Source organism: Microcaecilia unicolor, chromosome 4 (assembly GCF_901765095.1).
Source record: "Microcaecilia unicolor chromosome 4, aMicUni1.1, whole genome shotgun sequence".
NCBI classification, from domain to species: domain Eukaryota; kingdom Metazoa; phylum Chordata; class Amphibia; order Gymnophiona; family Siphonopidae; genus Microcaecilia; species Microcaecilia unicolor.
The window spans coordinates 355,490,556-355,515,674 of NC_044034.1; the positions used below are offsets into that span (position 1 = coordinate 355,490,556).

The window sequence follows — 25,119 nt, forward strand, 5'->3', positions numbered from 1 at the left end:
CCAACCCCTCCCCCTTGCTCCACATCACAGATTTAAAAGATATGGCCCGATGTGGTACCCTGTCCCAAATTGATGACCTACGTTTGCTGAAATACTACTACTACTTATCATTTCTATAACGCTTCTAGACATACGCAGCGCTGTACACTTGAACATGAAGAGACAGTCCCTGCTCGACAGAGCTTACAATCTAATTAGGACAGACAAACAGTCCAGATAAGGACAAAGAGTAGCAAGATTCCGGAATCCCAAAGAATAGCAAGATTCTGTGCGGAATCCCAAAGAGTAGCAAGATTCCGGAATCCCAAAGACTACTACTACTACTTATCATTTCCATAGCGCTACTAGACTTACGCAACGCTGTACACTTGAACATGAAGAGACAGTCCCTGCTCGACAGAGCTTACAATCTAATTAGGACAGACAAACAAGAGATAAGGGAATATTAAGGTGAGGATGATAAAATAAGGGTTCTGAACAAGTGAATAAGGGTTAGCAGTTAAAAGCAGCATCAAAAAGGTGGGCTTTTAGCTTAGATTTGAAGACGGCCAGAGATGGAGCTTGACGTACCGGCTCAGGAAGTCAGAAATAGACACCAAGCTCTTGAATATCCTATTTTTTTCCATCCAATTGTTCCATCTTCATTAAACAATATAATTCATTCCTCCAGCCATTCACTGTAGGTGCATAAGGTTGTCGCCAACACATTAGAATACACTTCCATGCCAAAAAGAAAGCTTTATGCAGTAATGAATTTGGTTCTTTTTCTCAAACCTGTGAATCAGTTTTAATAAGATACACTTGTGTGCTGAAGACAGGCTGCCAGTTGAAATATATCTTTTCTTGCTATCCCTAGCAACCTCCCTCTGATCTCAGTGTGTGCTAAAGGAGAAGGGTCACAGCATATGCAAATGACCGAACTTACTGTGTGAAAAAGGACCACTAGCTGTGATCAAACTGTACATATAAAAAGAGTATAACTGCTAAAAGTAAATGATTTACAATATGTTTAGAGAGGCACAAACTGTGCAAGCATAACGGAAATGTGTTGGGTTTTTTTTGATGGTCAGACAAATGCTTCACCGTGATAGCTAGTGCCAATATTCAGCAATTAATAGTAAAGTCTTCAAGGGTTCCTACATACAAGTATGTTCCATGTAGTATCACTTATTTGCCTCAGCAGTGCACATAACCAACCTTCACTTAATGTTGGAAACGCCTGCACCAGATTCTTCATAGGCTTTTAAATATCATAATATTTAAAATCAATATTTTTTACCAGTTTTTATCTTCTTTATTACTTTTAACTTAAAGTACTTAACTTAATAGTAGGTAATCGGACCAGGGGTTCTAACGCGTCCGACATGCATGTTTCGCCAGCATGGCTTTGTCAAGGACTTCCCCCCATGCCGCTTCCAGTGCCAGGCCTTGCAATGTTTACTCACGGGATTCCCCCTGCAAATATTCAGCAATTAACCAGCCAGATTAACCACATAAATTGGATCGCATAAAAGTCAGTTCTGTCTTTTTTTTTTTTTTTTTTGCGGTAACCCATAGCTGGTTAAGCGCTGAGTATTGCATTTAACCGGCTATGCGTTAGCTGGCTCAGCATCCTGGAAATTCAATGCCGCTACCCAAATATAGCCTGGCATTGAATTTTTAGGTTTAGCACCGGCGGCAGTCAGCAAAACACTGATACTGCTGACTGAATATCGGGCCCTAAGGTTATAGAATGAGGGGGTTTATGTCCACCTCTGAAATGAAACCACATTAAAATTGTGGTTCACTACTTAATTGTAAAGTTTGTAAAATAAGGCAGCTACACATAGAAATTGCAAAAATTGTCACTTCCACATGTAAGTTCTATTCCTCAAATATGCAAATAGTACTGACACCTTCATATGGAGGCTACTGGATCTGTGCCATTCAATTTTTCAACAGTATATTTGTGAAATGGCCACTCCCACTGCACTTGCCGGAAGTTACACGTAACATAAGAACATAAGAATATTTTTCACAGTCCTCTTCTGCTTTAACAACTTTGAATAACGTTGTGTCATTGGCAAATGTAATTACCTCACTAGTTATTCCCATCTCATTTATAAGTTGTTATAAAGCAGTGGTCCCGGCATAGACCCCTGGGTAAACCCCACTATCTACCCTTCTCCACTGAGAATACTGACCATTTAACCCTACTCTGTTTGTTTTCTAGCTTTCAACCAGTTTTTAATCCACAATTGGATATGACCTCCTATCTCATAACTTTTTCTAATTTCCTCAGGAGTCTTTCATGAGGTACTTTGTTACATGCCTTTTGAAAATCCAGTCTATAACTTCCTGGATCACCTCTTGAATCCTTTTTTTTTTTTTTTTTTTAATTGGCATTACATTGACCAACCTCCAGTCTTCCGGCACCATGCTTAAAATTGCATATGGCTCACAGTAGCTCTGCAAGTTCATTTTTCAATTCTATAAGCAGACCCTTTGCCAAACTACCACTGGAATTGAGCATGACACATCTGAATGTCTATATGTGTAAGGTGGGGCTTGATGCAGTGGCGTAGCAAGGGCGGGGCGGTCCGCCCCGGGTGCATGCCACTGGGGGGGTGTCAGCTCCGCTGGTTCCCTGCTCCCTCTGCCCCGGAACAGGTTACTTCCTGTTCCGGGGTAGAGGAAGCAGGGAACCAGCGGAACCGACATCACCCCAGCGGTGTGCACACAGCAGGCAAGAATGCACTCGGGGGGGGGGGGCTTGGGTGATGCGCTGAGGGGGGTTGATACGCCGAGGGGGGGCTTGGGTGATGCGCCAAGGGGGGGGTGTCATGCCGCACCTGGGGGGAGGGTGCGCAGCGGCAAACTGCCCCAGGTGGCAGCCGCCCTCGCTATGCCACGCCACTGACTTGATGTGGTGGTTTTTGCCCATGCAGTGTGTGGGCAGAGGTGGTGATGTCTATACAAAATAATGTTGCACCTATAGAGAAGGTCTGAGCAATAGGAATTCATCTTTTTAAGTCTGTGATATTGCAATACCTCCTTAGATTACTTCAAAACATTTTTGAGATGACTATAACTTGTACGAGTATATACTTGTAAGTATAGCTCATGGACTGAGCCTGCACTGGTATGATATCCTGGGGAATCGGGTTTGATTCCCACTGTAGCTCCTTGTGACCCTGGGCCAGGGGCATAGCCAGACACCCAGTTTTGGGTGGGCCTGGGCCCAAGGTAGAAGAACTCCGCCTTGTCCCACAAGTGATTTGGTCTCTCCCTCTCTCATCTGCATGCCATATGGTCTCGCAAACATCCCCCCCCCCCCCCCCCCCCCCCGCATACGTTTTTAAATTGCAGATTTTCACCGGCAGTGAGCAGCAACTAATACACACTGCTCACGTTGGCCCCACGGCATGTATCGGTTGCTGCTCACTGCAGGCGAAGATCTGCTATTTACAAGGTATTCGAGAAGGACAGTTGTTGGGAGTTTTCGGCTGGTGGGGCTTGGGAATCCCTGCCAGCCACATCACAGGTGTGCTGCTACTGGGTGGGCCTGGGCCCACCCTTGGTTATGCCACTGCCCTGGGCACCATTGCCCCAGGTACAAATAACCTTAGATTATGAGCCCATTAGGAACAGAAAGTACCTGCAAAAATAGTGTATGTAAACCACTTTTGACTGTTTCTACAGAAAGGCGGGTATATCAAGCGAGGAATAAAACAAATACTCTTTTTGCACACAAAAAAAAGGGTAATGCATACACCATGTCTATACCAAAGAATTACAAGTCACGCTTTTAATTAGTGCTGTAGGCAGCTGGGAGAGAGGGAGGCTTCTAGCAAAGGAGAGTCCTTAACAAATAATTTTATTCCTGTACTTTAAAACTAAATAAACAGAAACCTAGAATGATCCAATGACTGTGTAAACAAGAGAAATCAGGTGACAAAGCAGTGAGGATAGTCATAAGGGAAGGAGCCAGGGAAAATAATATACTAAAACAAAGCCCTTTCAATGGAAACATCTGTTGTAATTATTCAACGTGAAAATATGGTAGTGCATCCACAGGAAGGAAAAAGACAACTGGAGAGCGCCTAACGGACATTGGGTGGCGGAGCCGGTGGGGGGAAGAGGGGTTGGTGGTTGGGAGGCGAGGATAGTGGAGGGCAGACTTATACGGTCTGTGCCAGAGCCGGTGATGGGAGGCGGGACTGGTGGTTGGGAGGCGGGAAATACTGCTGGGCAGACTTGTACGGTCTGTGCCCTGAATAAGGCAGGTACAAATCAAGGTAAGGTATACACATATGAGTTTGTCTTGTTGGGCAGACTGGATGGACCGTGCAGGTCTTTTTCTGCCGTCATCTACTATGTTACTATCCAGCTTATAATCGAAAGTAATCGCCGGCTATTTCCCGACACAAATCGGGATATGGCCGGCGATTTCGCAAAAGCGGCGAAAAGCGTATAATCGAAAGCTACATTTGTGATAGCTTCGCCGCTTTCCCTTCGCCTCGCCGGCGAAAGTTCAAAGGGGCGTGTTAGCGGCGAAGCGAAGGCGGGACATGGGCAAGCTTGGGCGTGGCTACCAGATGGCTGGCTTTCGCGGATAATGGAAAAATAAAACCCGGCGATAAGCAGTATTTCGCCGGGTTTACTTGGTCCTTTTATTTTCACGACCAAGCCTCAAAAAGGTGCCCCAACTGACCAGATGACCACCGGAGGGAATGGGGAATGACCTCCCCTTACTCCCCCAGTGGTTGCCAACCCCCTCCCACACTAAAATTATTAAAATACAAACCTTTTTTGCCAGCCTGTATGCCAGCCTCAAATGTCATACCCAGCACCCTGACAGCAGTATGCAGGTCCCTGGAACAGTTGTTGTTGGTTGCAGTGGACTGCAGAAAGGCAGAGACAGGCCCATCCCCCCCTACCTGTTCCACTTGTGGTGGGTAATGTTGAGCCCTCCCAAACAACCCAAAACCCACTGTACCCACATGTAGGTGCCCCCCTTCAGCCCTTAGGGCTAGGGTAATGGTGCACACTTGTGAGCTGTGGGTTTTGGAGGGGATTTAGGGGACTCAGCACACAAGGGAAGGGTGCTATGCACCTGGAAGCTAATTTGGTTGTTTATAAAAGATGTTTGAAGTGCCCCCTAGGGTGCCCGGTTGGTGTCCTGGCATGTGAGGGGGACCATTGCACTACAAATGCTGGCTCCTCCCATGGCCAAATGCCTTGGATTTCGCCAGGTTTGAGATCACCGGCAGTTTTTTCCATTATCGCGGAAAAACAAAAGTGGCGATCTCAAACCCGGCGAAATCCAAGGCATTTCGCCGGCCCACACCGTATTATCGAAAAAAAAGATGGCCGGCCATCTTTTTTGAAAATACGGTTCCGGCCAGCTGTTGCGCCGCCGCCAAAATAGATCGCCGGCGACCTATTTCGCCAGCGACGTTCGATTATTCCCCTCCACGTTACTCCAGACCGTGAACGTGCTCTTGGACTTTTATTGAAGTGTTCAGTTCCAAAATTAGGACATGAGCAGTTTGACCATATGACCCCTGATGCAGGCCTCTTTGCCGAAACACGGCCATGTCAAAGTCTTTGTTCTCCAATTGCATAGTAACATAGTAGATGACGGCAGAAAAAGACCTGCACGGTCCATCTAGTCTGCCCACGATAAACTCATATGTGTATACCTTACCTTGATTTGTACCTGTCTTTTTCAGGGCACAGACCGTATAAGTCTGTGCAGCAGTATTTCCCGCCTCCCAACCACCAGTCCCGCCTCCCATCCCGGCTCCGGCACAGACCCCGTATAAGTCTGCCCTCCCCCATCCTAGCCTCTCAACCACCAACCCCTCTTCCCCCCTCTTGCCTTTTCCCTTCCTGTGGATATATTTTCGTATTAGATTTTTTTCCAGTAAAAGTGACTATTTTTTTTTTTTGAGTCTGTTTATTTTCCTCGGCTCCTTTCCTTGTGGTTATCCTTCCTCACTGCTTCATCACCACGTCTATTTCCTGAGGACTTTTGTTGTCCTTTTTTTGCCTTTAAACAAGAGGAACTCTTGAACAGAGGCTGACTGGTTTCGTGTATAGGGGAGGGTACTACGCACCTGTGAGTGATATGCAGACAAGCACCAGGCCGTCGTGACGGAAACTGTGGTCTATATTCTTCCAAGCCTGGGGAGACTTAACTTCTTTGGTTTAGTTTCTGGGATTTATTCAGGAGTTTTATGTCCGATACCGAGTGCCAGAGGCTGTGGTTCTGGTTTTCTAAATAATAATAGAGTGGTAGTGGGATTGCTGTCATATATTTATCTACATTAAATCTTTCCCACTGCTTATGTAGGGAGAAACTCAAATAGGAGTGGCCTAGTGGTTAGGGTGGTGGACTTTGGTCCTGGGGAACTGAGGAACTGAGTTCGATTCCCACTTCAGGCACAGGCAGCTCCTTGTGACTCTGGGCAAGTCACTTATCCCTCCATTGCCCCATGTAAGCCGCATTGAGCCTGCCATGAGTGGGAAAGCACGGGGTACAAATGTAACAAAAATAAAATAGATACTATTGGAGATTCTACATGGAATGTTGCTACTATTCAGATTCTAGAAGGAATGTTGCTACTATTGAGATTCTGTTGCTATTGGAGATTCTACATGGAATGTTGCTATTCAACTAGCAACATTCCATGTAGAAGGCTGCGCAGGCTTCTGTTTCTGTGAGTCTGACGTCCGTACGTGCAGGACGTCAGACTCACAGAAGCAGAAGCAGAAGCCTGCACGGCCACATTGGTGATCTGCAAGGGCTGACTTCTACATGGAATGTTGCTAGTGGAGGAGTGGCCTAGTGGTTAGGGTGGTGGACTTTGGTCCTGAGGAACTGAGTTCGATTCCCACTTCAGGCACATGCAGCTCCTTGTGACTCTGGGCAAGTCACTTAACCCTCCATTGCCCCATGTAAGCCGCATTGAGCCTGCCATGAGTGGGAAAGCACAGGGTACAAATGTAACAAAAATAAAATAGATACTTTTGGAGATTCTACATGGAATGTTGCTACTATTGGAGATTCTACATGGAATGTTGCTATTCCACTAGCAACATTCCATGTAGAAGCCTGCGCGGCCACATTGGTGATCTGCAAGGGCCGACTTCTAGTGGAATAGCAACATTCCATGTAGAATCTGAAATAGTAGCAACAGTGGAGGAGTGGCCTAGTGGTTAGGGTGGTGGACTTTGGTCCTGGGGAACTGAAGAACTGAGTTTGATTCCCACTTCAGGCACAGGCAGGTCCTTGTGACTCTGGGCAAGTCACTTAACCCTCCATTGCCCCAGGTACAAATAAGTACTTAAGCCGCATTGAGCCTGCCATGAGTGGGAAAGCACAGGGTACAAATGAAACAACAAAAAAAATAGATACTATTGGAGATTCTACAGGGAATGTTGCTATTCCACTAGCAGGACGTCAGACTCACAGAAGCCTGCGCGGCCACATTGGTGATCTGCAAGGGGCCGACCTCTACATGGAATGTTGCTAGTGGAGGAGTGGCCTAGTGGTTAGGGTGGTGGACTTTGGTCCTGAGGAACTGAGTTCGATGCCCACTTCAGGCACAGGCATCTCCTTGTGACTCTGGGCAAGTCACTTAACCCTCCATGGCCTGCCGCATTGAGCCTGCCATGAGTGGGAAAGTGCGGGGTACAAATGTAACAAAAAAAAAAACTTCAGTGGCTTGTTATACCAGCTTGTAGGTATTGAAAAATTGTTTTTGTTTGAAAATTGGGGGGGGGGGGGGGAAGCCTCAAGGTGTTGCAGGATCAACATCTGATTTCACTCGCAACACTAACTCCCGTTGGCCATTATGCTGATCATAAGGGGATTCAAACCTCATCATCGGCTAAAAAAAACCACCCCAAATGTTTTCACTTTAATGTGGGAGAACAGGACTCCTATTGTTCAGTAGTTCGGTAACGGTCTATAAACATGACATTCGTGAAACACTTATTGGTCGTTATTTTGATCCCGATGGTTGCCTCAGCCACCTCTTCTGCGGCCGACGTTGGCCAGCGTTTCGCTCTATGCAGTGCTGACTAAAGCTGCGTCAGGGTCCTCTGTAACACAGAACATGTTACAGTTGCTGCCGTCAAGTTCTCCAAGTAATAACGCATCTAGTGTATAAGCTTCATACGTGGAGGGGCATAATCGAACAAAAACGTCTATCTCCATGGGCGTTTATCTCCGAGAATGGGTCTGTGAAGGGGCGGACCGAACCGTATTTTCGAAAAAAATAGACGTCCATGTTTTATTCGACAATTTGTGAGCTGGGCGTTTTTGTTTTTCAGTGATAATGGAAAATGAAAGCGCCCAGCTCAAAAACGAATAAATCCAAGGCATTTGTTCGTGGGAGGGGCCAGGAGTCGTAGTGCACTGGTCCCCCTCACATGCCAGGACACCAACTGGGCACCCTAGGGGGCACTTTTACAAAAACAAAAAAAAAAGGTAAAAGAGCTCCCAGGTGCATAGCACCCTTCCCTTGTGTGTTGAGCCCCCCAAATCCCCCTCAAACCCCACCGCCCACAAGTCTACACCATTACTATAGCCCTAAGGGGTGAAGGGGGGCACCTACATGTGGGTACAGTGGGTTTGGGGGGTGGTTTGGAGGGCTCCCATTTACCAGCACAAGTGTAACAGGTGGGGGGGGGGATGGGCCTGGGTCCACCTGCCTGAAGTCCATTGCACCCCCTAATAACTGCTCCAGTGACCTGCATACTGCTGCCAGGGAGGTGGGTATGACATTTGAGGGTGAAAATAAAAAGTTGTGAAACGGCATATTTTGTGGTGGGAGGGGGTTTGTGACCACTGGGGGAGTCAGGGGAGGTCATCCCCGATTCCCTCCAGTGGTCATCCGGTCATTTAGGGCACTTTTTGGGGCCTTATTCGTGGAAAAACAGGGTCCAGGAAAAGTGCCCTAAATTCTCGCTAAAAACGCATATTTTTCTTCCATTATCGGCGAAAGGCACCCATCTCTGATCGCCCGATAACCACGCCCCAGTTCCACCTTCACCACGCCTTTGACACACCCCCATCAACTTTGTCCGCATCCGCGACAGAGTGCAGTTGAAAACGTCCAAATTCGGCTTTCGATTATACCGCTTTATTCGTTTTTGTGAGATAAACGTCTCTCTCCCGATTTGGGTCGCAATATAGGCGTTTTTCTTTTTCAATTATAAGCTGGATAATCTACTGCTACACACAGTCCGGTCAGAAGGGCAATACTCTTTCATTCACAAAATGGCTGATATATGCTCTCCCTGTATGTGACGTCAGACGCCTACATCTCATGCAGGCCAATCAGCAAATAGTTTTCTGAGTGTAACGTCAGCCAGCACTCATGTTTCGAAGTTGGGCAGGAAATGAAGACACCGTGGGAAGTGCTGACACTCTTTTCTTTAAAGGGCCTGGAGCACTGGCATTGTACGTTCAGGGAACGTGGGCTGGTGTAGCTTTAGTTTAGCGGAGAAACATGTTACGGAAGTGCAGTGAGTACAAATTACTCCTAAAGGGGCACAAACGAGAGTCCTGTACAGAGCCTCCTTTTTATTTTCATTCCTTTTGCTTCGTGATGTCTTCCAAAGATGAAGGGTCCCTTTTTACCAAGGCACGGTAGAGCTACTGCACAGCAAAATAGCATGACCGCCGGTCACACCCGGGTGCCCTGAGGTAGTTTGGGTTTTGCTGCACACCATTTCCCATGCTAGAAAATTTAATTTTTATTTTCTAGAGTGGGGGTGGGGAGTAAGCATTCCCTGCGGTGATCAGGCAGTGCGGGCACCTTGCCGCATGCTGCCCGATCACTGCGTGAGCAGCGTATGAGCCATTTACCGCCTGCTAAGTAGGAAGCAGTATGGGTTCAGGCGGTAATGGCAACACGCTGATTTGGAAATTAGTGCGTGGCCATTAATAGGACAAATTTGAAAGTCAGCCCATTTTCGAGTCATGCTAAAAAGTGGCAGAGCACGTGGGAAACCCACACGCTAGAACTACTGCCAGGCACTTTTTAGTGTGGCTCAGTAAAAGGACCCCGAAGTGAATCAGTGTTAATGATATGTCAAAATACGTTTGTGGTAAGCAGTGCAAAAATATAACTGAAGAGAAAGGGGAATGGTAATTTGTAGATGACCTCTCCTTGGGGCCCAAGAAATAAAGATTTTCCCCTCTTGTGACCTGTATGTTGTTCCCTACGAGATAGATACAACCCCCTGGAAAGTGGTACTGTGAAGGAATATTTTTAGCAGTACGTGCCAGAAACTATTTCTTCACAGAGTGGTGGATACATGGAATGATCTTCCAGGGGAGGAAAAATAGTGACAGAGTTTGGGAAAGCCTGGCATAAGTACAGATGATGATTATGAAGAAGTGAAGGTGTGATAGCATGAGTGAGGGTTGGGTGTGAAGCCTCCGCAGACACAACCACCCAAAGGCTTAAAAGTGAAACAAAACTATTTATTAATGTTCAACAAGTTAGACTAAAGCCTGTTGACTTCCCAGGTGTGGTAAGCTGAAAATAGTCTCTTGAAAGTCAGTTACAGTCATCACATGGACCTGTCTTCTGCCAGGCTCCACAGTCACAACATATGCTAATTTAACTTCAGAATTACACAGGCCTGACTGGGCCACAGAAGGATCAGGAATTCCACAAGGTTCCAAACAAAAGGTTTTTTTTTCCCCCCTACCTTAGCCAGTTGTCTTGTACTTTACGCATAGGTTGTGAAAGTGTATGTTGGAGGGCATCGCCTCTCTTTCCTGGGCCTTCCTGGCTTGTCTCTCTTCTGATGTTTTATCTGGCCCGACTGAACCGTGGCCTCCCCGCTGAGCCCTTAAGAGCAGGCCTCTTAATATGGCCCTGTGAGGGAGTGTGTTTAAGGGGAACTGGCAGCTTCCTATACACTCCCATCACAGAACGTTGACGGCATTAGGCAGATGTGATAGGTCTGAAGGGTCCTATCTTCTATTGCAGTGGTTTCCAAACTTTCCCGATTCAAGGCACCCGTGGAGGGACATAATCGAACGGGGTGCCCAAGTTTTCCTGGGGCCGTCCTTGCAGGACGGCTCCGTAAAGGGGCGGGGAAACCTGTATTAATGAAACAAAATGGGCATCCATCTTTTGTTTCAATAATACGGTCGGGGACGCCTAAATCTCAACATTTAGGTCGACCTTAGAGATGGTTGTCCCTGGTTTTCGGCGATAATGGAAACCGAGAATGCCCATCTCAGAAACAACCAAATCCAAGCCCTTTGGTCATGGGAGGAGCCAGCATTCGTAGTGCACTGGTCCCCCTGACATGCCAGGACACCAACCGGGCACCCTAGGGGGGCACTGCAGTGGACTAACTGAACGGAAAAAGCCCTTCCCTTACCGATTTTGGAAAGGAACGGGCATGCATGAAGGAAATCACATGCAAATGAGCTGCTTGCTGTTAGCTCATTTGCACACGATTTCCTTCCTAAGGAGGGGAAGCCAGTGTGAGAAGGATATCCATGCCTTTGCTATGCCTCTGACACTGCCTTTATTTATTTATTTGGATTTTGGATCACAAGTAGCTGCAGTGGGATTTGAACCGGTCACCTCTCGATTACAAGACCAGTGCTCTAACCACTAGGCCACTCCTCCATTCCACTCCCTTGAAATTTGGCCGTCCCTGTGGGGGGGGGGGGGGGCAGTTCAGAACTTCCAAAATGAAAGAAGGACATCCACGCCTTCGCTATGCCTCTGCTGACGCACACACACCTCCTCCCCCAGGGACCTGCATACTGCTGCGATGGACCTGAGTATGATATTTGAGGCTGGCAAAAAAAGTTTTTAAAGTTGCTTTTTTTCAGGGTGGGAGGGGGTTAGTCACCACTGGGGGAGTCAGGGGAGGTCATCCCCGATTCCCTCCGGTGATCATCTGGTTAGTTTGGGCACCTTTTTGAGGCTTGGTCGTAAGAAAAAAATGTCGGCCATGTGCTCTTCAGGGATGCCCTTCTTTTGTGAGTGGAGGAGTAGCCTAGTGGTTAGTGCAGCGGACTTTGATCCTGGGGAGATCCTGGGGAACTGAGTTTGATTCCCACTGCAGATCCTTGTGACTGTGGGCAAGTCACTTAACCCTCCATTGCCCCAGGTACAAAATAAGCTTTAAATGTAATTGCAAAGTACCACAGAAAGGCGGTATATCAAGTCCCATTTCCCTTCCATTATTGCTCAAGGATGCCCCATCTGTTAGACACGCCCCAGTCCTGCCTTTGACATGCCTCTGACACGACCCCCCAGGGAACCTTGGTCGTCCCTGCAATGGGAAGCAGTTGGGGATGCCCAAAATTGTCTTTCGATTATGCCGATTTGGGCGACCCTGAGAGAAGGACGCCCATCTCCCGATTTGTGTTGAATGATGGGTTACAGTATGTACTCGGTTCTAAGTTGTTGCATACAGTTTGTGTCATTGACATATTCTCACATTTTCTGTTTTAGTGGTGGATGGACCCTTCAAAACCAATGAAAGACAAAGATTAGCAAAGGAAAGAAGGGAAGAAAGAGAAAAATCTCTTGGTAAGTCATACAGGTACAAGAGGGTTTGAGTTGTTTTAGGGAGGGAGGGGAGACGGGGAGAGAGTTAAAGCTGAAAGTCAGAAGGACTTCTAACATTTAACCTTGTAACACTGTGAGGAGGTGAAGAGTAGGGTTGGATTCATTTGACACCATCAGTATGTCTCTTCCCCCTCCCCAACTTCCTATATTGTGAAAGCTTATCACTGGTAAGTGAGCAGCTGGGGCAGAGAGAGAGAGGGCAATATTCAGTGGGATAATCTATCCACAAATCTACAAGCAGAGTTTTAACTACACTGTCCACTGAAGCTAAACCACTGAATATGGGCTCCTAAATTTAAATACATAAGTTATTCATTAAGTCAGGTTAGCTGAAATGAATAATAAGTGAAAAGGCTTCTGACCCTGGACCACCTCCTAGAATGGTTCCTTCTAAATAGATAACGTCTGAGATTCAGGCTTATTTCATTTGATTAACTGCTTAGGAAAATCCATCAAAGCGAGGTACAGTAAACAATATAAAAATCAGGACACATATTGGGAAGGAAAGAACGGCAATATTATAAAGAAAAGTCACCAGAAAAAAAGAGACCGCTGAACTGCCATGTCTGAGCCATCGAGATGTCCAGACAACAATTACACATTCAGTAGTCCCAAACGTTAACAAGAAAACTGATTTGTGATTTAACTCTGAAATGAACCACACAAATCTTTTTGAATATTGATCTTTGTATTTTTAGGAGGTCGATATTCAAAAGCCATTTAACCAGGCAGGAAAGTTTCCTGCCAAACATATTCCCCCGCTTAATAAAGTCTTATATTTTGCTGGTAAAGAGGCTGGAGGTGGGGGCACCACAATTATAGGGGAATTTTAGTCCAAAATCAAAAGGAAGATAATGAGTTAAGGTTTTATCTGCTATACCAGAAGATTAGATGTTTCTAATAGGGCAGCTTTATTGGGTTCATTTGTGTTCGTACAGGACCTTTAATGCCACACTGGGAAAAGACCAAGGGTCCATCGAGCCCAGCATCCTGTCCACGAGAGCGGCCAATCCAGGCCAAGGGCACCTGGCAAGCTTCCCAAACGTACAAACATTCTATACAATCAAGCCAATGTGACATCACTAATGAGGTTGGCTCTTATTGGTGGAATGAGCCACTATGACATCACAATAGGTTAAATCACCGCTCTATGTAATAAAAGTGAGCCAAGTAGAGGACATAAGTACATAAGTAATGCCACACTGGGAAAAGACCAAGGGTCCATCGAGCCCAGCATCCTGTCCACGAGAGCGGCCAATCCAGGCCAAGGGCACATAGTTGTTCTGTGTCAGAAAATATGGGTTTACCCAGATGTTACTAAGACTTCGCAAGATCATCTAAGTCTTTTTTGATACAAGAGATGCAGTGGGGCAACCTTTTTAGATCCACCACAGATGGTGTTACAGCTTGAAGTTGGTGATTGGGATATGGAGTGGAGGAGTGGCCTAGCGGTTAGAGCACCGGTCTTGCGATCCAGAGGCGGCCAGTTCAAGTCCCACTGCTGCTCCTTGTGATGTTGGCTAAGTCACTTAACCCTCCATTGTCTCAGGTACAAACTTAGATTGTGAGCCCTCCTGGGACAGAGAAATATCCAGAATACCTGAATGTAACTCACCTTGAGCCACTACTGAAAAAGGTGTGAGCAAAATCTAAATGAATAAATATTATATTATCTGATGGGCAATGGGGAAAATTCTATAAATAGCACCTTAAAAATTAGCACTGTGTGATTCTATAAATTATGCCTAAAGTTAGGCATAGCTTTATAGAATACACTCACACACCTATTTAGGTCACCTAAATCCAGGCCTAAATACTTGCGCTTAAGTTGGGCACAAATTGGGTGTATTCCATAATTTTTTTAAATGCTCACATGGCCATGCCCCCTTTTTGACTGTGCGCATTCAAATTTATGCCCACCTTGTTATAGAATACACCTAGAAAGTTGTGCACGTAAATTCTAATTAAAGCCAATCCTCCTCAGGTCCTCTTCTTCCCACAAAGGCTTCGTTCTGTTTCTGACATCCTGCATGTTGTACGTGCAGGACGTCAGACTCACAGAAACAGAACAAAGCCTTTCAGATCAGCCGGCAACGGACATCAGACTCACAGAAACAGAACAAAGCCTTTCAGATCAGCCGGCAAAGGACGTCAGACTCATAGAAACTGAACGAAGCCTTGCAGCAAGGCTTCGTTCTGTTTCTATGAATCTGATGTCCGTTGCCGGCTGATCTGCGAGACTGCGTTCTGTTTCTGTGAGTCTGACGTCCGTTGCCGGCTGATCTGCTGGCTAATCTGCAAGGCTTCGTTCTGTTTCTGTGAGTCTGACGTCCGTTGCCGGCTGATCTGCAAGGCATCGTTCTGTTTCTGTGAGTCTGACATCCTGCACGTACAACGTACAGGACGTCAGACTAGAACGAAGCCTTGCGCGGGATTGGGAAGAAGAGGACCTTGGCTCGGCTGGCGGGGGTTGGGGTCCCCCGCCAGCAAAGGTAGGGTTGGTGGTGGGAGGGGGGGGGTTGTCGGGTTGTCAGCAGGGGGGTCCAGGGGCAAATCTATGGGGGCCCAGGCCCCCGTGGCCCCATACTTGCTACTCCCTGCTTTATTGAACAGCGCTTAGATCCCATTCCTGCGCCTAAATTTGGATGCCAGGATTTACGCCTGCTGAAACCTGGTGTAAATGTTGGTGCCCAACTCTTGGGATTTGGGTGCATGAATGGCGGTATTCTTCTATAACTTCACACATACATTTGTCAAATACCCTGACCATGCCCCTAGCCTTTTGAGTTGTGTGTGTGCGGGGATGTAGGTACATGGGATTATAGAATAGCATGCAGGAAGATATGTGCATAAAATCAAATTCCCTGGTGGGCTCATAATCTAAGCTTGTACCTGGGGCAATGGAGGGTCAAGTGACTTTCCCAGGGTTACAAGGAGCTGCAGTGGGGGACTGAAGCCAGTTCCCCAAGTTCTCAGCCCATTGCATTAACTATTAGGCTACTCCTTCACTCCTAAGGGGCCCCTTAGTGTCCTAAACGGAGGTTCGTCTTTAGGGTAGGGGAATGATGTTTGGTGGTCAGTGCTGATTTACAGTGTTGGGCATCTAACTCCTAAATTTAGGCAACCTTCCATGACTGAAAGTCCATATCCGGTCTGACTTTTTAGGCACTTCAATTTAAGTTAACTTAAGGCACCTTAAGATGCCTATATTCTTTGTCGATTTGACATTTACTCTCGAGGTGTGCGTGAGCTTAATATTGCATGACATATGGAGGAATATATTTATAGGCAACTTTGAAAGTCAACGGATGTGCTGAATTTGTCTGTATAAGCCTCCCTGTCATTGGTGTGACCCCTGACGCAGGTGCGGTGGCACTGAAACACGGCCCGTGTTGTGTCTCATTTCAATCAAATTTGATCATTAAAAGGTTTTTATTATAAGCAAGGTGTCCCTTTTGTTTTTAAAAGCCCTTTGTGCTGTTTTTTTGCTTGGACTTTGTGCTCAGTTCCCTCTCTTTGTCACAGGAAAGAAGGGCAATAGTGATTAAGAAAACTGCTGGCTAAATCTGGCATGTCTTTGGGGGGGGGTTTAAGAGCACTTCAAGACTTTGATAAGGAATATTCACTTACATATGGGCTTTTGCCCATTGGCGTTTCATGGGAGCTGTCCAGGCTGTGGTGCTGAAAAGCCATGAAACACCCCATTGTGCAAATACACAACCAACCTTCCAGAGTATCCCTACCACTTTCCAGGGCTCAAAATCTACAGTAAACACCAAAGTTTTTTGTTTTTTGCTTTATTTTTATTTTATTTTAAAGAGGAATTATAACATAGTAAGAAGCTTACTAAAATACTCAAGTTTAATGATCCTTCCTTTTTTTTTTTTTTTTTTTTCGTTATTTCTTTCATCAGCTGCCAGAGAACAACAGATCCTGGAACGAGAGAGACGGGCAAAATTGCAGTATGAGAGGCAAGTGGAAGAGCGCTTCAAAAAACTGGAAGAACAGAAGCAGCGGGAGGAGCAGAGGAGAGCTGCAGTGGAAGAGAAGAGGAAACAGAAGATCCGAGAGGAGGAGGTGAGAACACCCTGTACTGGTAAAGCATTCTTCCCTACCCAAGCTCCTTGCTGTAGGGTTCTGGTTATTCTGTTTATTCTTTGGGCTGTGCAGTTTAAAATTAGAAGGTTTTTTTTTTTTACTCTTCCTCCCCCCTCCAACACACCCACACCCATCCAATTCTAAAATAATTCACTAAAGTAAACAGTTTTGAAATGCTTGCTAGAAGAACTAAATGGAAGCATGTTTCTCTGGTTTAGACTTAGCTGTAGTCCACCCCCACTCCCCACCCCCACTCCCTGCCATCTTACTTCCTCTAAAAATACTGCAAACATACAGCACCAATTCAATGGCAGGGTCTCATTGCTGTCTCGAGGCCCTGCATTATTGCAGAGCTGGCAAAAATGAGGAATGCAACGGTGGCATGGACTCCCATTCCTGCCCGGTCCAGAGGGTGCCTAAAAAAATTGGTCATTGGTCTCCATCACAAAGTACATAGGGACAAGCTTATAGATCTCAACACAAATACTGTGGAACAAAGATGGGAGAGGGGAGCTATGATAGACATTTAAACACCTCAGTGGCATTAATGTACAGGAGGAGAGCCTTTTTTAAATGAAGGAAAACTCTGGAATGAGAGGGCATAGGATGAAGTTAAGAGGAAATAGGCTGAGGCGGAATCGAAGAAAATACTCTTTCACCGAAAAGGGTGGTGGATGTGTGGAATGGCCTCCCGGTGGAGGTCGTGGAGACGAGGGCTGTGTCTGAATTTTAAGAAAGCATAGGACAGGCACATGGGGTCTCTTAGGGAAAGGAGGAGTTAGTGAGGATGGGCAGACTGGATGGGCCATTTGGCCCTTATCTGCTGTTATGTTTCTATGTTTCTACTTAAGTGTCCACAGTTGCACCAACTCTTCAGCAAATGTAAGGGGTCCCATCTAAATACCGCCAGTGGTGTTCATTGGTCAGCTGCCACCCTGGGTGGATCACCGCTGCGTCCCCCCCAGCCCATCACTGCATTTTAGTAGAAGGACCTCAAAAATGCCTAACAAGAAGTTATAGAAAAGTAGAGAGAGATGGAAACGTTTTTTTTTTCTGCTGCTTCTCCGCTAGTTTAACCCCTCGCTGCCATAGCAACAGCTAATTGAACCTGGTTAATGGATAGGATTTCTTCTGGCATGGTTTCCTCATATATCGTTTAATAGTTAAAATGCTGCTGTGATGATTTTATTTAGTAAAATTTTAAAAACATCCCTTTTCACAAAGCCAAGGCAATGAATGTAAGCACACAGTATTTATTGTCAATATTAATATCCTGTCTTTCTGGTTCCGTTCAAGATGGCTTAGTGTTCCACAGTGACAATATTTACAAAGTTGGATTAATTTAAAGCATTTAAAAGCAAGGACAGAAGTATACTGATAATACAAGGCCTCCTTACCTCGGTTTTCTTCTTCCAAAATAGCAAACTGTCCAAAGTTCTCATTAAATTCTCCATAAATCGGCTAAAGACCTCTTCGCGGACTGAATGATTTCCCAGCCCTTTGTAATCAAAACAAATACAGTGCAATCTGCTTAAGTGCAAGGGTCTGGGATCAAAGAAATGCATGCAGTTAACCAGAGCGCGCACTTAACCGTTGTGACCCAAAGAAGCTTGACATCTGATAAACATATGTACAGTACTGTTTATTATTATACATACAGTATACAGTCTCCGTTAACTGACGTTAGGCTTACTTGAAGTAATCAGTTATAGTCCTCTGAACAGTATTGGGTCTGTGAGTTCCATAGACTGTCTTCCAGACGGTAAAAACTGTCATAGCACTGACATCCAGTGGCCTCCAGATAGGCCCGCATGGTGTTGAGACTCTCTAGCGCTCTTGCAAAAGTGACAGGAGGAGGTTGTTGAATTTTGTCAGCATGTGCCTCGCTGCTCATTTCATCATCTGTTTCATCGTCAGCCATTGTTGCCTGCGTGTAGGCGCATATCTCGACATCAGTGCTGTCATCAGCTGTTTGTAGATCGTAATCAACAGCTACATGGCGATGGAACTCCTCTTCAGTAACACCGGCTGGTATGTCAATAACCTCTTCATCTGACATGTTTGCAACAGCTGCATCCCCCTCCACATCCTTAACAAAGCTTGCCTGCTTGTAGCAGTTCACAATGGTTGCCTGTGTAACATGATTCCAGGCTTCTTTCTGCATATGTAGGGAATCAACAGTGCTAGATTAAGAGCCAGTTCAACAGCACGTTTATCCTTGCGAGTCTGGTCATCCATAACGCTCATCAGACGACATAGCACAAGAGCCTGATAATGTTTTTTGAAATTGGCTATTATGCCCTGATCCATAGGTTGGATCAGAGAGGTAGTGTTTGGTGGTAGGAAGACCACCTTGACATTAGACAGCCTGACATCATCACTGTGTGCAGTACAATTATCACAAAGCAACAAAATCTGATGCTTTTGTGCCTGCATTCTAGTGTCTAACTTCTTTAGCCACTGCTTCCAAATTTCCCCAGTCATCCATGAATTTGCGTTAGCCTTGTATGACACAGGAAGTTGCTTAACTTTCTTGAAGCAACGGGGCTGTTTGCTCTTTCCAATGACGAGGGGTTCCAACTTCTCACTCCCATCCATATTGCAGCAAAGGAGGATCGTCAGCCGGTCCTTCGACGTTTTACCTCCAGTAGTTTCGGCATGTTTGAATGCAAGTGTTCCATCAGGAATCGCTCGCCAGTAGAAACCGTTTTCGTCAGCATTGAAAATGTCACAAGGTGCAAACTCATTCAAGATGGCAGGAAGAACTGAAACAACCCAATTTTCAGCACCAAAGTCATCAGCGTCTTGTTTCTCACCATGCTGTTTCTTGAATTTTATGTTGTTCCTCTCCTTCCATCTTTCCAACCATTCAACAGTGGCTTTCAATTCAGTTAGTCCAAGACTTTCAGCTAGCTGATTAGCTTTCTCCATAAGCAGTGGACCACTGACAGGAAACTGTCTACTCCTGACTCGAGAAAACCACCGAAGAAGAGCATCTTCTACCTCCTCAGCCTTTCCCGCCCGTTTTCGTTTCCATTGTGAATTTGTATTGTTTTGCCAGTCTTCCAGAAGCTGGTCTTTCTGCTTCAAGATACGTGAAATTTGACTGGGATTGACACCATATTCTTCAGCTATAGATGCTTGACTTTGTTTGTTTTCAATTTTTTAAGAACTTCTATTCGTTCAGCCAGTGTTAAAGCCTTACAGTTCCGCCACGACGATGACCCCAGTGTAAACTCTAACAACATTCTTTCACTTATTCTGCCTGTGGCAGTTAAAGGGGCGGTAAATTTGAAATCTCGTTGGTTGTCACGCGCCAATCGGCTTCCATATTCCGTGCGCGCTTATGCAGAGTTTTTCCTGCAGAGGAGCGGTCTTAAACCATGCATATAAGCGAATCTTGCACTTATCAGTGATGCTCTAAACCGAAGTTTGTCCCCATAGAAATTGATGGCGCCAAAAACAGGACTGAAGTACGGCATGCAGTTGAACAGAGCATGCGCTTATCCGACGTGCACTTAAATGGAGTGCACTGTATATATAAAAGATAATAACAGATGCACTGCTATACCTCATTCAGAATTAATTGGTAGTGAACTGACTGATAATTGAAACCCATTCTACCCGGCTTTTCCTTTTAACCCTAATTCTAATCAGTCTGGAATCCACCTTGAACTCCATTAGGAAAGCTGGGTTATAAATTCAAAGAAATTGATGAAAGTAGTGCCAGATCCTGCAAAAGAACTTTAGAGGGAGATGCATCAATCAAACGTTAAAAAATAAAAAACGTAAAAATGCTTAATGATTTTTAAAAAAATGAGGAATGCAGTACAAAAACGCTCCAGAAATGTTCGGATCGGTATTGCAAAGTAGGATTTATCACAGAATCGTTAAACCCGTCGTTAATCAGCGCCAAAAGCATGCGCAGAGCAGCCGAGCGTTATGCTGACTGCTCTGCGCATGCCACAAAGATGTCACAGACGTCAAACAAAAAAAAACCCCACAAACAAGTGTGTTTCGGGAGGGGGCAAAGGCGCTTGTCATGAGCGTCCTGTATGTATGCCTTGCCCCCCCCCCCCCGCTGCTCCCCGCTGCTCCCCGCTTCACCCCCACCCTCCCCCCCACCGCACGAAAAAAACTCCAATTTTAGCAGCCCCAGCCCTGGGCTGGCCCTCCTCCCTTCCTGTGTAATCTCCCACACTTGCTCCGCCTCCCGCCATGCTCCGGTCCCGTGCCCCGCCCCCGCCGCCCCCCCCTTAGGTCGTCGCCGCCGCTCCCCCCCTCCAAACGACCCCCCCTTTGCCTTACCGGCCCGTGCAGCGCCTCTCACCTCTGCTGCACGGGCAATAACAGCTGATTGGCGATTCAGCAGGCCTCCTCAGACGTCCCTTCTTTCTTCCTGGGCCCGCCCTCCTCTGACGTAGGGAGCAGCGGGGGGGGGGGGGCAAGGCGTCCATACAGGATGCTCATGACGAGCGCCCTTGCCCCCTCCCGATTTTTTTTTTCTTTTCTTTTTTGGTGCTGAGGGAGAGGGGAGCAGCGGCGACCTGGGGCGTCAATAAAGGACGCCCCTGACGCGCGTTTTCGCCCCCCTAGTTATTTTTTTAAATAGATTTCACTTGTAAACTTGTAGCAGACAGCCCTAACGAGAGGTCCAGACCTCTCGTTAGATTTCCTGCCTTTTTCCTGCGTAAAGGCAATCGGAAAAGGTTAGTGCATCTCGTTTCAATGGGGTTTTTACACTAATTGCTCATCTGCATTCCGTTTTCGTTAGCTGCTAGCTTCCTCAGTAAAAGCCCTTTGATGCATGCAACGGATCAAAATTTCCTCGTTGGAGGGTCATTAAAGGCTCATTAAGCTTTAGTGCATCTGCCTCTTAGTCTTAGTTTTTTTGTTTGTTTTCAATTCCTGTGTAAAAAAGTGACACTGCTAAGTTTCTTCACTTTCATCAGTTTCTAGGTTTTTGTACCATTCAGGAAAAGATATTTTATATTGCGCTTCGATAGTTTTTAAAGAAGAATCTAATTCTTTTTTTTTTCCCTTCCGTAGAGGGGGGGGGGGGGGGCTGGCGAAGTAGGATACCAGATGTAAAATATGATAATGGCCTGTTTTCTGTGGGAATGAAAGAAAATTCATTCCCGGTGCTAGGCTACTAATGACCGAGAGTTGAACAATGGATAGATGACTCCGAGGTGGTCTTTGTTGGAGTTTGGGGAGGAGAGATTGATTAATAACACTTCTGAAGTTGGAGTATGTAAGGAGAACTCGGTTATGTGCTAATCTGATGTTTTTTTTTAATGTTCTTGCAAAGAAAACTTTGCATATTTTTCATTTTTGTTGACTTTGGAAAAGCAGATTAAAACTGAGAACAAGCTGCATTTAAAAAGTGGCTTGTGGTAGTCTGGACACGTGAATTAGGCGCACACTGGGGCGGTAAATGGCGCTAAAATCAAAGGTAGCGCGTGGCTATTTACTGCCTGAGCTCTTACATTGACCTAGTGGTAAGGGCTCACACGCTACTCGTGCAGTAATCGGATAGCACATGCCAATGTGGCCTCGCTGCTGATTACCACCAGGAACCCCCCCCCCCCCCCCATGGTAGAAAATACACAAATATTTTCTACTGTGGGAAACAGCGTGAAACAACTTCAAAATTACCACCGGGTGCCCACACTAGTCCAACGTTTGCGTGCATTAGCCCTACCGCGTCTTAGTAAAAGGGCCCCTTGACACATCTTTAAACTAGGGGCATAACCAGACTTTGACGGGAGGGGGGTCCAGAGCCCGAGGTGAGGGGGCACTTTTTAGCCCCCCCCCCCCCCCCCCCGGTGCTGCCGATTTCCCCCCCCCCCCCCCCCGACATTTTTGACCCTCCGCTGCCACTGCCACCACCAACTTTGACCCCCCCCACGCCGATGACCCTCTTGACCCCCCTCCCGCCGCCAACCCGCCACCGCCGCCGTCGGCTACCTTTACTGGCGGGGGACCCCAACCCCCACCAGCCGAGGTTCTCTTCTTCCGGCGCAAGGCTTCGTTCTGTTTCTGTGAATCTGACGTCGTGCACAGAAACAAAATGAAGCCTTGCGCTGGAAGAAGAGGACCTCGGCTGGTGGGGGTTGGGGTCCCCTGCCAGCAAAGGTAGCCGACGGCGGGGGAGGGTTGGCGGCGGGAGGAGGGGTCGAAAGGGTCGTCGGCAGGGGGGTCTAGGGCCAAATCAACGGGGGGCCCAGGCCCCCATGGCCCCACGTAGCTACGCCACTGCTTTAAACAGGTCATTCCCGCACAATAAGGTAATTTTTACTGCAGGGCTAAAATGGCAGCGTTTTCTGTATTAATAGCCAAACGCTAATTTTCCATTAGAAAAGCCTCTAATTGCCACCTATTTTGTAGTTGGTAAGGGCTCAGGTGCTAAGCACAGCAATGTGGCTGCACTAACCGATTAGCGCAGAACATGCTTACTCTACCCCCCCCCCCCCAGACCCGCCCCCAGTGCTAAAAAAATAAATTCTGTATTTTAACACACAGAAACAGAACATGATGGCAGTTAAAGGCCAAATGGCCCATCCACGCTGCTCATCCTCAGTACCTCTTCCTTTCCTAAGGGTCCCACATGCCTGTCCCACACTTTTGTAAACTTTGACAGTCCTTGTCTCCACGACCTTCACCGGGAGACCATTCCACGTATCCACCACCCTTTCAGTGAAAGAGTATTTTCTTAGATTCAGTGGCGTACCAATGGGAGGCGGTGGGGGCGGTCCTCCCGAGTGCACGCCGCTGGGAGGGTGCTGCGCGTCTGTCGGCAACGCTCGTTCCCTGCTCCCTCTGCCCCGGAACAGGTTACTTCCTGTTCCGGGGCAGAGGGAGCAGGGAACGAGCGAAGCCGAAAGGCGCGCGGCACCCCCTCAGCAGGTAAAAATGCACCCAGGGGGGTGTCCTTTCGGCGGGGGGAGGTGTCCATCCTTTCGCCAGGGGTGGGGGGTCGCTCTGCACCCGGGGGGGGGGGGGCGCATCGGCGATTCACCCTGGGTGTCAGCCACCCTAGGAACGCCACTGCTTAGATTCCTCCTAAGTCCATTTCCTCTTACCTTCATCGTATGTCCCCTCATTGCAGAGTTTTCCTTCATTTGAAAAAGGCTCCCCTCCTGTACATTAATGGCACTGAGGGATTTAAACATCTCTATTATAGCCCCTCTCCTCTTCCAGTGTATACATGTTGAGGTTCCTAAGCCTGTCCCTTTATGTTTTATGACAGAGACTTGGTAGCCGCCTTCTGGACCGACGCCATCCTGTTTATATCTTTCCGTTGGTACATTCTCCAGAATTGCACACAGTACTCTAAATGGTGCCTCACCAGAGACTTACACAAGGGCACTATCACCTTTTTTTCCTGCTGGTCATCCCTCTCCTTATGCACCTGAGCATCTTTCTGGTTTTGACCGTCGCCTTTTCTACCTCTTTGGCCACTGTAAAGTCACCCCAAGTTCCGCTCTTCTTTCATGCACAGAAGCACTTCACCCCCTTGGATTCTTGTACCCCAAGTGCATTTCTTAGCACTAAATCGACTTTCTTCAAGCTTTGCTAGACCCATCCTCATGCCAGCCACACCCTCCAGGGTGTCCACCCTATTACAGAGTTTGCTATCATCCGCAAAGAGACAAACCTTACCAGACAACCCTTCCACAATATCGCCCACAAAGATGTTAAAAAGAGCCAGCCTGAGGACTGACCCCTGTGGCACACCACTGATACCATCCCTTTTCTCAGAGCAAGCTCCATTTACCAGTATCCTCTGTCTCCTTCCATGGGTAGTGCATGCCAATGCCAAAACTGCAATGAGACACCCACAGTAAAATATTTTTATCTGCGGTAAATGCTCGTTAGTGCTTACCACAGCTTAGTAAAAGGGCCCCTTTGCGATTTTACATGTTGGCCTCATTTAGAAGAGCAGGATACATTAGGTCTGTGCTTTTTTATTAAATGTTTCCCGGAAGGAATTCATTGAAATTAGTGTCTGAGTCATAGCCAGGGTAACATCGCTACATAAGATTAAAAAAAAAAATAAAATCTAAAAGTCCTGGATGAAACAAGGTGGTTCGACTATGAGATATTTTTTTTCTTCCTTTTTGAATCTGGAAATTTTCTATAACTCGATGTGCAGGAAGTAGGAATGGAGGAGTAGCCTAATAGTACGGTTGCCTGAAGACCAGGGGAATAGGGTTCAATTCTCATTGCAGCTCCTTGTGACCATGGGCAAGTAAGTTAGGGGTCCTTGTACCAAGCTGTGGTAAAAAGGGCCTGCCTTTTATAAGTGCATAAGTACATATGTGTTGCCATACTGAGAAAGACAGAAGGTCCATCAAGCCCAGTATCCTGTTTCCAATAGTGGCCAATCCAGGCTACAAGTACCTGGCAAGAT

At 46.7% G+C, this 25,119-nt stretch overlaps 1 protein-coding gene and 1 long non-coding RNA gene across 3 annotated transcripts in view; one reads left to right on the forward strand and one right to left on the reverse strand.

The window, feature by feature from the left end:
• The window catches only part of MAP7D2 (MAP7 domain containing 2), a 183,424-nt gene that overhangs the window by 67,624 nt on the left and 90,681 nt on the right, over nt 1-25,119 (forward strand). For both annotated transcript variants that reach the window (XM_030202264.1, XM_030202265.1), the window contains exons 2-3: nt 12,489-12,566; nt 16,519-16,682. In XM_030202264.1, coding sequence (XP_030058124.1) covers nt 12,489-12,566; nt 16,519-16,682 — 242 coding nt within the window. The remainder of the gene's footprint in view (nt 1-12,488; nt 12,567-16,518; nt 16,683-25,119) is intronic.
• On the reverse strand, nt 12,827-23,844 carry LOC115469527. Its single transcript, XR_003942024.1, has 3 exons — nt 23,755-23,844; nt 19,233-19,235; nt 12,827-12,836 (listed from the first exon to the last, which is right to left on the reverse strand). It is a non-coding gene; the product is annotated as an uncharacterized LOC115469527 (long non-coding RNA).